Here is a 13,526-nt window from a genome sequence, read left to right on the forward strand (position 1 = left end):
GTGAAGCTGGGATATGTAATTAAGATTTGTGAGCACTGCTCCAATATTTTTAAGTTTGTTACATCTGTTTTCAGTTCCATGATAAATGCTGTGCTTATTCTTGAATAACAATTTATTGTAAGACGATGCACACTGTATCATTATGTGCTTATTCAAGTTCAAGAAACTTTATTGCCATTGTACTGCTGTGCAAGGCACAACACAATGGAATGACAATGGCACTCCCTGTGTCAGGGTGTCAGGCCATGTTCAACAGTTTGACAGTTTTGGTGAAGAAGCCATTTTTCTATCTTGTGGTACGTGCATGTATTGTCCTGTATAGCCTTGCTCGAGGGAAGTAGTTTGAAGAGGTGATGGGCAGGGTGAGTTGGGTCACAGATGATGTTAGAGGCCCTGGTCTGGCATCGGGCCAGGTATATGTCCTTGACGGCAGCTGTTTCCCAATGATGTTTTGGGCTGTCTTGATGTCCCTCTGCAGAGCTATCTGGTCCTTCCTGGTGCAGCTGGCATATCACGCTGTTATGCAGTACGTCGGGATAGTTCACAAGAAGGTTCTGGCTCTCCTCAGCTTCTTCAGGAAGTAGAGGTGTTGTTGTGCCTCCCAATGACAGTGGAGGTGTGTATGGCCCAGGAGAAGTCCTCAGTGATGTGCGCCCCCATGAATTTAAAACTGAAGACTCTCTCCACAGCCTCGCCATCACTGAACACTAGGACTAGGCCGATATCTGTTCTCCTTGTCCTCCTAAAGTCCACCACAATCTCTTTAGTCTCAGTTGTTAAGAATGAGATTGTTGGCAGAACACCAGGCTGTCAGGTTTCGCACCTTGTCCCTGTATGCGGACTCATCGTAAGAAATCAGGCCCATGACTGTCGTGTGGTCTGTGAACTTGATGATGGTGAAAGGGCTGAGCACACATCCCTGTGGAACACCAGTGTTCAGGGTGAGGGTGGGGGATGTATACTTTCCTAACCTGACACACTGGGGTGGTTGGTCAGAAAGTCCAGAGTCCAGTTGCAAATGGTTGTGTTCAGGCTCAGGCTGTGGAGTTTGGACACTAGTCTGTTGGGAATGACAGTGTTGAAGGCAGACTGAAGTGAGAGCATCCTGATGTATGTGTCCGGTCTTTCCAGGTGATCCAGGGTGGTATGGAGGTTGAGGCTGATCGCAGCCTCTGTTGATTTGTTTGCCCATTAGGCAAACTGGTGCTGGTCCAAGGTGGCAGGGATGGTATGTTTTATGTGGGCCAAAATCAGCCTCTCGAAGCATTTGGCTAACACTGGGTCGAGTGTGGTTGAGTGATAGTCGTTCAAGCAACTCACACTCTTTTGCTTGGGGATGGACATGATGGTTGCAGATCTGAGGCTCGTCGGTACAACAGCAGCAACCTGGCAGCCTTTTGCTTTTTCTCTCTCCTTTCTGAGAAGACTGCAGGCTTGACAAACTATTGAGGGAAGCAAGGTTCCACAGACAAACAAGAAACCAAGGGCAACCATCACTAGGCTGCTATCATCATCATCATCATCATCATCATCATCATCACCCCATCAGAAATAAAGGCTGTACAATAATCCACCACCATGAGTGGGCGTAATGGCGAGACACTTTATCAACACCCATCATTGAGAAAATAGCTATAGAGTGTGAAATGCTTTTTGGGTAGCACAGAATGAGAACGGCAGTCTTTTTGCCACCCAAAGTGCACTCAGTGCTCATTGTGCTGAATGTTGATAATAGCACCGAACTCCTGGCACCAACTAGGAGGGCAGAGGAGGGTTAGGTAGAAAGAAAGAAAGAAAGAATGAATGAAAGACAGACACAAACAAACAAACACAAAAACAAACAAAAAGAAATCTGTGCTCAAAGACAATAAAACCACATGCGAGTTGTCCGATTGTACACTCCCGTCTACAGCTCTCCTCTCTGCAGTTTGGTGCTTAGAGACTAAATGGGGCTTTGGGGCTTGAATCTAACTGGCTGGCTGGTTGGGTGGGTGGAGGGAAGCTATGTGTCACAGCAAATTAATGACAGAGATATTAATTAGAAGCAACATTAAAAGTCCATAACGGAGAGCACAGAGGGAAAATGTTATCTGTTGTCAAAGCCTCCACTCCACAGCAGCTCCACAGCACAAGGAGAATGTAGGACAGCCTTGAATTTAGCTACAGCAGAGGAGCGCTGCAAGGTCAGCCTCTGTAGGTCAGGTAATAAAACAGCTTATCAAAGTGTTGTTACCAAGAGATACAATGACAAGATGACACACATCAAAGTAGTTCTACAAGGTAATAAATCATTTTTTAGTGTAAACAAGGTTGTTGTTAGGAAATTATTTGATTTGAAATAAAAATTAGCCATGCAGTTAGTTAAATGATGAACACACCCTGTGCTTCCAACAGCACTGATCTGAATCTCAGTTCACACTCAGTTTCCTACTGATCTCCACGGTGGCAAATACTATTATAATGAGGACAAACACCAGCCGAGTTGGAAAAAGAAATAAACACTCGTCAGCTAACTGAGCTGTCTCTATTATTGTCTGACAGAGGTGAGTTAGGGGGCAACCGAAAAGGTAGTTTCAGTGTGTGAAATATGATGTCGATCAAAACTAAGCTACAATAAAGTGAACACAACAAACCAGACTGTAACACTTCCTGTCAGTTACACAAGGGTTGAGGATGAAAGTGTGTTTGTGTGTGTGTTTGTGCTTATGTGAATGTGAGATTGACAGTGTGTTCTGACAAGAATTTTCAGGTACTGCTGGGTATGTGTGAAACAGAGAAATGGTGTTTTGTCTTGGGAACATATGCACAAAGGTGTGCGTGTTAGTGTGTGTGTTTGGCCCATTCCATTGTTCCTCAGGGTTGAGATTTTGCCAGGCAGTAACCCAACAAGGCTCTGACAGATCTAGGCTAACACTAATGGGGATAGGATGCATCATCCTCATCATCACAGCCCTATACTACCAGTATGCACACTCACACTCACACACACATATATATATACACACTGTCTCACTGCCAAAATCATGTGTGTCAGAATACAGAAAACAGGATTAACCCATGAAGATAATCATGAATTCACTTGCATCTGGTGTTCCATATGCACTACATGTTAGAGTATATTATTACAATATAGGCTACACACTAAGGGAGATCCAACACATGAGAGAGAATAAACTAACAAAAGAAAAATAAACTTGTGAAAGAAATCAAGAAAAATTCTCCAAACTTATCCTTCAATAACTGCTGAAAAAAAGGGACTAAATATTCTGTTGCAGCTCTCGGTACAACCCTAATAGCTTTCGACAAGGTTACTTGTACAATTCCCTAGATGAGCCAATGAAATCAGGGAGGGATAATTGTGAAAGAAGCTCTATATGGATTACAGCATAAGCCCTCAAACTCAAACTGAGGATAACACAATGTTAAGGAAATGCTGATTTATTTCAACCTGGCTATTATTTTCATAGCTACGGCCTTCATTCCTATCGATAATAATAACATTATACTTATCAAGTTAGTTTCTGAAATCTGGGAGTGTGACAACATAGCTAAAAAGTCTGAAAGGAGGAAAAAGACGGGCAATCAGGATTTAAACAAACCCCAAGGTTAGCCAAACATATTTCGAAGAGAAAACAAAGATCAACAGTAAAATGAATACCAAAACTTACTGTTGTAAAAAATCATCTCAGTTTAAAGACAGTTATTACCAACATTTCAGGTGTGCTCAGTCTTTGCAGTGGGGGTGCCGATGCAGGGGGCACCAGCAAAAAACTGCAGGGGTCATCCAGCAAAAAAGTTGAACCAGGCTCTGTTGGCCAATCAAATCAAGCACACATTCCTGGTAGATAACTCCGTAACGTGATCACAATTGGTGTAACGAAAGATACAACAATTGCTGCTGTAATAACTTTCCAGAGATGTAAAATCCTGTCTGTGAGTATGACAAACAGTTGTGCAGTGTTTGGCATCTGATAAACGCATTAATCTGTTACTCCAACTTCCTGGATCGTATTTCATTATCACAGCAACACGTCCTAACCAACGCAACAATCCGCAAGGCTGATTTTGGTCTGAATGCCTTGTTTGTCTGAATGCCTTGTTAGTCTTGTTTCTGTACAACCTGTATGATTATCTTTGTGCTCATGAGTTTTGCCCCATTGGACTTGTGATAGTGACGTTACCATGTTTCCAGATCTCAGAAGTTACCGTAATGAACACATTGATACTAGAAATAGAAATGATGGCAAAGACTACGAAAACTAAATCCAAGTTGCAGTATAATAAACCAGAATTTCCCTTTGAAATAAATAAGTGCAAAACTGAAAAAGTCTACTCTGCCTAAAGCTCAGAGAGCAACTAATCTGGTGTCATCTACATGAACGACATGTAACTGCTGCATTCGTGTCAAGATGAGACCAATTTTATGATTTTAAGCTTTAAGAGTTTTTGTGTTCTTGAGTGAACCAATCAATGTATTCCAATTGATAAAAGAATGACACGTTCAACAAGCGGTGCTTTTATCCCATCAAGTGGTTGCTGGTGTCAGTAATGTCAGTTTATATAAGACTGTGCTGTATGGCATCGAGCAGTGATATTCTTGTACCACAAGGAGTCTGTGTGAATAGAGCTGGGTGGACGCAAAAAGGCACTCTTCATCAATTATTTGCCTCAGTGCAATAACGAATAGCGCAGATTTGAAACACTTGTCAAAGCAGTGAATTTTGAGTGAGTGCTTCTCAGAAACTGAATTTCTTACTTCTCACCGATAAAAGAAAAGATGAAAGGCAGGGTGGGAATAAGGAAAGGGAGAGGAAGTAAATGATGACAAGGAAGAGAGATTGACAAAAACAAAGAGGGGAGGGGAGAAATACATATGAGAGAAATGAGCATGTGAAGTGAAAGCCAGAGAAGAGGAGAAAGAGAAGAAACACAATGACAGGGAATGAGAGCTTAAGTAAAATAATGAAAAATTGTGATAACCCAAGAGAGCTTTCATTGTAACCAACAACCAGAAGCATCTCAAATATCAAACTATAAAGAATTCACTGACAGGAAGAATTTGTCCTATATTCAGAAATTTAACTTCAAACCTAATAGAACAACAAAGCTGTCTATAAATTCACAAAGAGAGGAAAAAGAGAAATGGGACAACGCTTTTAAGTGTCTGTGTGAAGCTGTCTGCGTAGTAAACCAATCTTAAAATATGCATGGCAAAGTTAATACCAGACAGACACGAAGTGAAGCCAATCAGGCTCAAGTGTCGACAACAAGTGCCAATCAATGTTCTGTAGTATAGTCAAATGACGTGTAGTTGTGTGAAAGTTTGTGTGTGTCTTGGAGGTAGATAAGTTTCTGGCTTGTTCTGTATGTGTGCATTGACAACACTGCGCAGATCAGCATTTGATAATTCAAAAACAGCTATCGTTCTGTTGTATGCTCTTATAGAAGTCTTAAGTCTCATTACATTTGAAGACTCTGCTCCAGAGTACAGGGTACAATAACGTTATTAATTTCCATTCATGTTTTTTTAATCACTATTAAAGTACATCATTATTGTTTCCTATGGCTCTCTCTTGATTCTATATCTTTTATTTTGTGGGTTGAACACTTAATTTGTTTCTTCTTTCTGTAAAGTTCATTGTAACTTCTGTTCTAAAAAAGTCCTATATAAATAGGTTTGCTTACTTGTAGCAGATTATCATTTTTTACTAGTTGCTGTTAACTCCCTCTTTTAGTCTGAGGAGGGTGTTTCTCCAGGAGGAAGGAAGCGAGTGTTCAGATTGTTAATAGCCCTGCATTAAGAAAATGCAAAGGGCTGCATTGGTGTGGGTGTGTTGCTACAGATAGCAGTCAGGAGATAAAAGCAGGGTCCAGGAAGACCTGTTTGAGTGATACATCAATGGGTTTGGAGAACACCAAAACACTGGACAACGATTAATAATACTATGAGACATAATTTTACAACTCTGTAAAATAGTGATGTTGAACTAGAAAAATACACTGTTCACACTACAAAGTAGTCCTATTTAAAACTGCTGGCTAAGGATAAGCGCAAGTACAGTAAGATTGTTAGTCACGTCGGCGGTAACAACTCCCGATTACGCCAATCGGAGGTCACTAAAGTTAATGTTGAGTCGGTGGTGTCCAGCAAACGACGTGGGCTTTGTAGATAATTGGCGGACTTTCTGGGGAAGACCTGGTCTGATTAGGAGAGATGGCATTCATCCCACTTTGGATGGAGCAGCTCTCATATCTAGAAATCTGGCCTAGTTTATTAGTGGACCAAAACCATGACAACTCAGAGTTGCAGTCCTACACGTTTCTCTGCACTTCCAGAGCAATTACCCACCCAAAACTCCTTAGTGACGGTGTCTACCCCCGACCACTCCCAAATTGACCATTTTGTTGATAGTGCTGCAGGCTCAGCAAACGACACTCGATTCTATCACCACTCTAAAAAAGAAGATACTAAAACAAAGTATCCATGGTATAGCCCCCAAACCTGCAAATTAAAGCAAACATCACGAAAACTTGAAAGGGTATGTCGTTCCAACAATCTGATAGAATCTTGTTTAGCCTGGCAAGATAGTCTTAAAACATAGGAAAGCCCTCTGTAATGCCAGAGCAGTCTACTACTCATCATTAATAGAGGAAAATAAAAACAACCCCAAGATTCTTTTCAGCACTGTAGCCGGGCTGACAGAATCACAGCTCTATTGAGCCATGTATTCCTATAGCCCTCAGTAGTAACAACTTCATGAGCTTCTTTGATGATAAAATTTAACTATTAAGAGAAAAACTTTAAGTTTTTTTCCTCTGCGCTACCTAGGAGCCCAACTGTCCTTGTCTCTCTCTCTCCCTCTGTGTGTCTGTTCCTTTCTCCTATCTGTGTGAATGAGTTTTGCCTCTTGTTTGTGTGTTTGTGTAGTCTGTCCTCCCCCTTGGTGTCCATGGTGGAAAGGAGGTTGTGTGGCTCAGGTCCTATCTGTTTGGTGTCCTCCCAGATCCATTCTTCATATATATTACAATCTGTTTATAATTTTGTCATCCTGATTGTCCATACTGTAATTTTACTATGTTGGTCTATTCTGTACACACGACATCTATTGCATGTCTGTCCGTCCTTGCTCTTCCTGAGGTTTCTTCCATTTTTTTCCCTGTTAAGAGTTTTTCCTTAAACCCCTTGAGGCAAATTTGTGATTTGTGATATTGGGCTTTATAAATAAAATTTACTTGACTTCGACCTCTTTTATCCATAAATGATGTCACATTCACATGATGTCTTAATAAGCAGAAAAAACATGACTGTGAAAAAAAAAACAGATCCATGCTCTACTGGTAATTACATAAAGTGTAAAGCCTGTTCATTTTTTAAGGCTTTGATATATCCCACTTGGCATCACACATGGAATAAATGTTTCAACACATGCATTGAATCCACTGATTTTGGCAGCTCAGAGTATTTAAAATTAAAATGATATTTATGCTACCACAATTAGCACTTCTTCCAAAAATGCACAAAATGTGCTGCAGTTCATCCCTGCTTGACTAAAATGCTTTTCTGCTTCTTTCAATATGACACCAGCACAGCATTAAATCAGCATCAAGGTTTACTGTAATTTTGCCAGCTCAAGTGCTCTGCAGCGAGAGCATATGGTATATTATAGGTCCTCTGTCACTTTGCTACATTATATGTCTTCCGTGACTATGAGCTCTTTGACAGTTTGTCCAATTGGAGCTCTCTGCCGCTGCCTGGTCGTTGACTTTTGCCTGACAGAGAGAAATCTTGACAGTGAAAGACAAAGACACAGAAAGAGAGAATGAATGCACAGGAGGCTGAGCTGTCAGATTTTGGCAACCTTTTATCCCTGCTACTCTCAACACTCACACACACACACACACACACACACACACACACGCACACACACACACACACACACTCACTCATAACAAAATACACCCTTCCGTTTCCTCACTGCTTTAGACACACACATAAGCACGCAATCGTCTTTGTTTTTTTGGTTTCACCACACATCCTGACCATTATTAATAAAAATAAATCTGTTACACTCTTATGTTACCATAGGTACACACATTTACAAAAACCTGATAACTGAATGACTCCTGGTCTATCTTTCTATCTAGTCTATCAACTTGTCTGCATGCTTGTCTACTTTTCTCGGCCAGCTTAGAGGACCCGTAGTATATGTGTCATTACTGATTGTCAGTTAGCTTACAATGCATGCATGTCTGCCAACCTGTCTGCCTGTCCTCCTGTCTTTGTGCCAGCCAACATTCACAAGCTTCCCTGGCTGTCTGAGCTGCATTCTGCCATCTTCCTGAAGGATGATCAGCAGGGGTTATTTTATTAACACATGAGGAAGGTTGTCTGTCACTGGGCATGCACGCAGGTGACAGCACAAATAAAACTGTGGCACGAAGACACTGAGTAATATTTTCCACAAACACGTAATTATGTGGAATAAATTGGCATCTCATCATCATTGACACTCATTTTTTTAAAATCAGAAATTAAGTGAGATGATAACTCAACTGCTTTGTCTTTTGTGAGAAATCACAATAATGGCGTCCTGAGCAGAGATTGATGTCACACTTAACTCTGAGTGTAAAATTACTGTTTTTCTCAATGGAGTCTGGTGGGCCGTAACGCCCATTTGTTTTGGTCTGAGATGCTGGTGCTCTGGTGCAACATTTAGTGGCAGTGAATGTCACTTACAGCACCTTTGAGCAAATTTGGGCACACTTTGCTTGTACATAAGAGTGTGTTTGGTGTGCTTCAGGATGTATGTGTTTGCACGTGTATGTGCGTTTGTTCAGCTGCATAGCTGTCTGTCGCTAAAAACAGATACTCGATGACGAAGGCAGCTGTGCTGTCAAAACACAGTCTTTTAATGTCTCAATAAAGACTTTTGTTGTTTGCTCCAGTGCTACAGGTGTGCTGCCTCCTCTTTTATGTTGTGAGTGTTTCTGTCCATCTGTCTGTACCTCATCAACACTGTTGAGGTTTGCCTAGTTTGTAGCCACCTGATTCACTGTGGAGGAGGAGGAAAGCAGATGGGGACAGGTCAAAGGTTCATCTGAGGAGAATATCGGGTACCAAAATGGTTTAAGCACTAAGTGGAGTTTAATTAATAGCTTTCTACTCATTATAGTGCACTAATCAAACTAAATGTAATATATCATATATCTAATATGTTCTCTAACTACATTTTACAATAAGAAGAGGATGGCATAATAAGGCAATTACAGTATGGTGACTATTGACCCCCAAAACATTCAAAATGACATGATCTATTAGAACCAGCATTTCTCAAACTGGCATGCTGCTGGGTATTCCCTTAGCGAGGCTGATAGGTTATTATGAGTTTGTGTATATATACAGTACAGACTTTTAGAATTTGGACTGGATTTAGTGTAAACTTTGATTCATTTGTATGTAAGTGGTCAGCGGTGGGTATAATGAGACTTCTTCAAAGCCTGTGACACTAAACCTTTGTATTTCTTTTAAAACTTCTGCTGTGCTCTCACATGTTTTCTCAGGAGCCAAACTACTGAGGAGGTTTATCTAACAAAAAATAGCTTACTTTCACAGTTACTGAAGCAACAACCCCAAATATTGTGCTATTACACTTCTAATTCTAACTGTGAAGTTTCATTAAAAAAATACTTTTAAAAAATCCTAAATTTTAGTATTATTGGTGTATAAACAGTTTTAAAATGTTTTACATTTCATAAAAGGCCCATCATTCTTATGTTTGTATTCCATTGTTAATGGTAAGGAGGATATAAAATCTTTGTTTTACTATATTCTCCAGCAGTTACTGTACTTTGGTACTTTTACTTTTTGGTTTATCCACTATCCCTTAACCTTTGTTGATTTCAACGGTTAAGGGATAAGGGAAATGTTTGGTCGGGTATCCATTTGGATGAAAAATTGTACCATTAAACAATAAAATGGGTCCTGAAGTTTAATGAACATCATAAACAGCTTTGGATTTTTCTTTTAATTAACTACCAGTCCACAATATCAAGCTCCTCTTTCTTATGTGTCAGTTTCTTGGAATTATTCAGCAAACACTGCAGCCAGTAGCTTTACACAAACCTGCAATGTGCCAGAAAGAAATCAACAGTTCAAAAAACAACCATGTTTAATCTTCCCATGACCCGCTGAGCCCAGTGCCGTTCAGAAAAACAGCCTTTAAGAGCCACATGCCGGTATGCACTGTGCATTGATGCTGAAAGGGGAGCACCATGAGCTGGTATCCACATCCACAACAGTGCCCTGTAGCCATCGCACAGTGACAAACATGGAACCTTAAAACGTCAGCCATTCACTAAAAAGCCTGTCGACTACAACAAATAAGAGCTGTCAAACCCCAACACTAGAAACTGTCAATCATCTCTGGTATTTATAACAGAAATGAGCACAAGCAAGATATGTGCACACACATGCAGGGCCACACAAACACACACAGATACAGTCCTATTCTCCCAAATATATTCAGAGAAGAGAAGTTATTTTCCAAACCTCTGCCAGACTTATGACATAGAAGAGATAACATGATGGAAAACCATTCTTGTACAGTAAGGGGCCTGCTGAATACATGTAAAGGGGCCAACATGTCACTCAGTCTTTCTAATTTCTATGATTTCGAGAAAACACTTGGGAGTGAACTGGCCTAGAACATTCCAGTCTAAATATCTTATCCCTCTTAACTTTTTCCTCCTTTTTAAATGGGCCCTTTGATAATGCTCTCATTCAATCTAAACTCTGAAAACCGCAGGGAGTAAATAATAGCACAGAAGAGTGGAGTGTATGCTGCTACTCAAGGGGAGACAGTGGGAACTTTGACAACAATCAAAAGAAAAACAAGGCAGGCAAAACAATAAACAAACCGGGCTTTTGCTTTGTTTTGTGCGGAGACGGGTGCTGAGAGGAGGCAGCAGGTTCCAGGCCTGACAGGATGAATTTCTGAAAACACACCGGGACACACACACACACACGCACGCACACACACAGACACACGCACACACACGCACGCACGCACGCACGAACACACACACACACACACACACACACACGGATTGGAATGGATTATAAACTGGATGTTTTATACAGAAGCTGGATGTTTGGATGAACTGTTTATTCATTACTTTTAGCTGTTTATCAATTAGCCTATTTGTAGCTAACTAATTACTTTCCATTACTTTTATCTATTTAAACAGTTTATCCATTACTTTTAGCTAACTGTTTCAACTGTTCATTCATCAGTTTTATTCATCACAATGTCAACTTCTCTGCTCACTTGCTAACTAGTTTTCATGCACTCTCAATTGCAACATGATGTTAATATGTTACAACTGACTAAGTCTGAACAGCCTACTGGTCATTGCAAATTTACTAGTTAATTGGCTGAGCTTTCTAGACACACACACACACACACACATTCATTCATTGCTGCCTGTCTGTGACCTCCCTTCTCTCATACACACCATTCTGTTTCACAATCACTTTGTCTTTCTCTGTCTCCTTCTTCCTGTTGTGGTGATTCTGTCTCCCTGTCCCTCACTCATCTTTTCTCCATCTCCCGTTGGCAAGATGCATCACCCTCTCTTGATGTAGTCCTTTTCTTTATCTCTGTAACTTCGCCTCAGCTCCTGTCTCTCCTTGTATTAAGTGACGCCTTGTTATAAACAGCCCATCAGTGAGCTGTCCATCCGTAGCCCGGCTGTGGACTGACATTTATTAAGAGTCAGCTTTGCCTGCAGTCTCCCTGCCTCTCGCCGCATCCCCACATGAATACAGAGGACCAATTAGAGGAGGAACAGGGCATATGTCTACATGCTCGGAGAGGCAAGGCCACAAACACAAACAAACACCCCAACAGATATGGCAGACAGACGGAGGGATGAATGGAGGAGGAAGAAATAGACAGAGGAAGAAATAGGAGAAGAGAGGAAAGGAGAGGAAAAGGGGGAGGGGAGAGGGTATGAATACATCACACAGAGAAGCTCCTTTGAGGAACACAAAATTAACAGTAAACTTTCATTGAAATGGGGACACTACCTACTGTGCTAAATTGCTTAATAAACACACAAAAGCTTTATTCAAGACATTAAACAAATTCGGACACCCTGCGCAGTCAAGTTGTGCAACAAACTCTCATTCAACAAGGATGAAGCTTGACATTTATGAGTAGCAGGAGGTAGCTAAACAAATAACATCCTCGGCGGTGGGCTAAATAGGACGACGGCTATTTTGCCTATTGGTTTTGTCTCACATGGATGAGGTCACCTATGTCCTGTCTGTGCAGTTTGAGTGTGTGTGTGTGTGTATTGTTGTTCCACCTCCACAATTAGAATCCACCACATCCTGTGTTGTGGTTGGGGACAATGGGAACATGACTAGGCTTCCACCAGAGCATACAGCTCCCACATCCGCCTCCACAAGACACAGTACAACACAAACACAAGTGACAATTATTGATGATGATGATCTACCTGTGAGGGATCCATTTATATATTAATCACAGGGAGGAGACAGGAAGACAGGGAGACACAGAAAGAAAGAAGCCCCTTCAGACCCGGAAACTGGAGCATTGCTGGGTTCCTCTGTCTGTTATAGTAATTAATTTTTGCTTTCATACATAGGCTGCCATTCTGGAAAAGTTCCATGTTGGCTTAAGACAGAACTGTTATTAATAGAGCTACAATATTTGCATGGTATGTGGCATCTGGCACGCAAGACTACAGTAGGCAACATGGGAAGTTTATTGCATGGACAAGGTAGATGACTGTTTATCAAAACATGCCACTCAGCTGTCATGTTATCTCGCTCCTCAACAAGGAAGGAATTCTCTATTATTGGCACCCGAGCTGTTGGCACTCCACAGATGAATTCATTAATTTGTGGGATTTTTAACTGAGCTTTCATTAGAAGACTGCATGCTCTTTTGTATTACAAAATCCAGAGAGCATGAATGCAGCGTTACAGCGCCCATGGGTCAATCTGACCTGTGACCCGGATGTCACCAGGTCAAATAAAAGGTGTAAGCGATCATTTGCTCTCTCTCTTTTCTCCTGGCTTTGCCTCCAGCACGCAGCATGACTGCCATGTAATCTGCTCGGAGCAGAAACACGCAGCAGAACCGAACTCTTTGATTTTACCACAGCAACGTGAGAGCCTGCATAAGATCCCTGCAACCAAGTTTAGTTTGTGCCAACGGCTATCACACAAAGCCTGCCAGCTAAACTTTAAAAGCAACTAAGGAAGTTAGCGCTGTGCTAATTGTAAAGAGGACAACAGACCGCAGACCAGGTTCCACCCATCTGCAAATCTCCACTTTCCCTGGAACCACAATTCTTTCCAGCTTAGCTCGTCTACAGACTGACTGCCAGCTAACACAGCAGCACGTTCAAGGCAACCCACCTTCCCTCCTTGGACTGGTAATGTAACTTAACTGGGCATTATATAGCTTCACATAGCTTAACAGTGTACTTGGCTA

At 41.3% G+C, this 13,526-nt stretch overlaps 1 protein-coding gene across 2 annotated transcripts in view; it reads right to left on the minus strand.

Annotated features, from left to right (window-relative positions):
• commd10 (COMM domain containing 10) overlaps positions 1-13,526 on the minus strand; it is a 58,312-nt gene that overhangs the window by 2,002 nt on the left and 42,784 nt on the right. Inside the window, exon 6 of one of the 2 annotated variants that reach the window (XM_044197906.1) lies at positions 10,918-10,993. The exons of the other annotated variant lie outside the window; for it this stretch is intronic. Within the exon in view, the coding sequence (XP_044053841.1) occupies positions 10,918-10,993 (76 nt within the window). The remainder of the gene's footprint in view (positions 1-10,917; positions 10,994-13,526) is intronic. 2 annotated transcript variants of the gene reach the window in all.

The sequence above is a fragment of the Siniperca chuatsi genome, linkage group LG5 (assembly GCF_020085105.1).
Source record: "Siniperca chuatsi isolate FFG_IHB_CAS linkage group LG5, ASM2008510v1, whole genome shotgun sequence".
Classification (NCBI taxonomy): Eukaryota; Metazoa; Chordata; class Actinopteri; order Centrarchiformes; family Sinipercidae; genus Siniperca; species Siniperca chuatsi.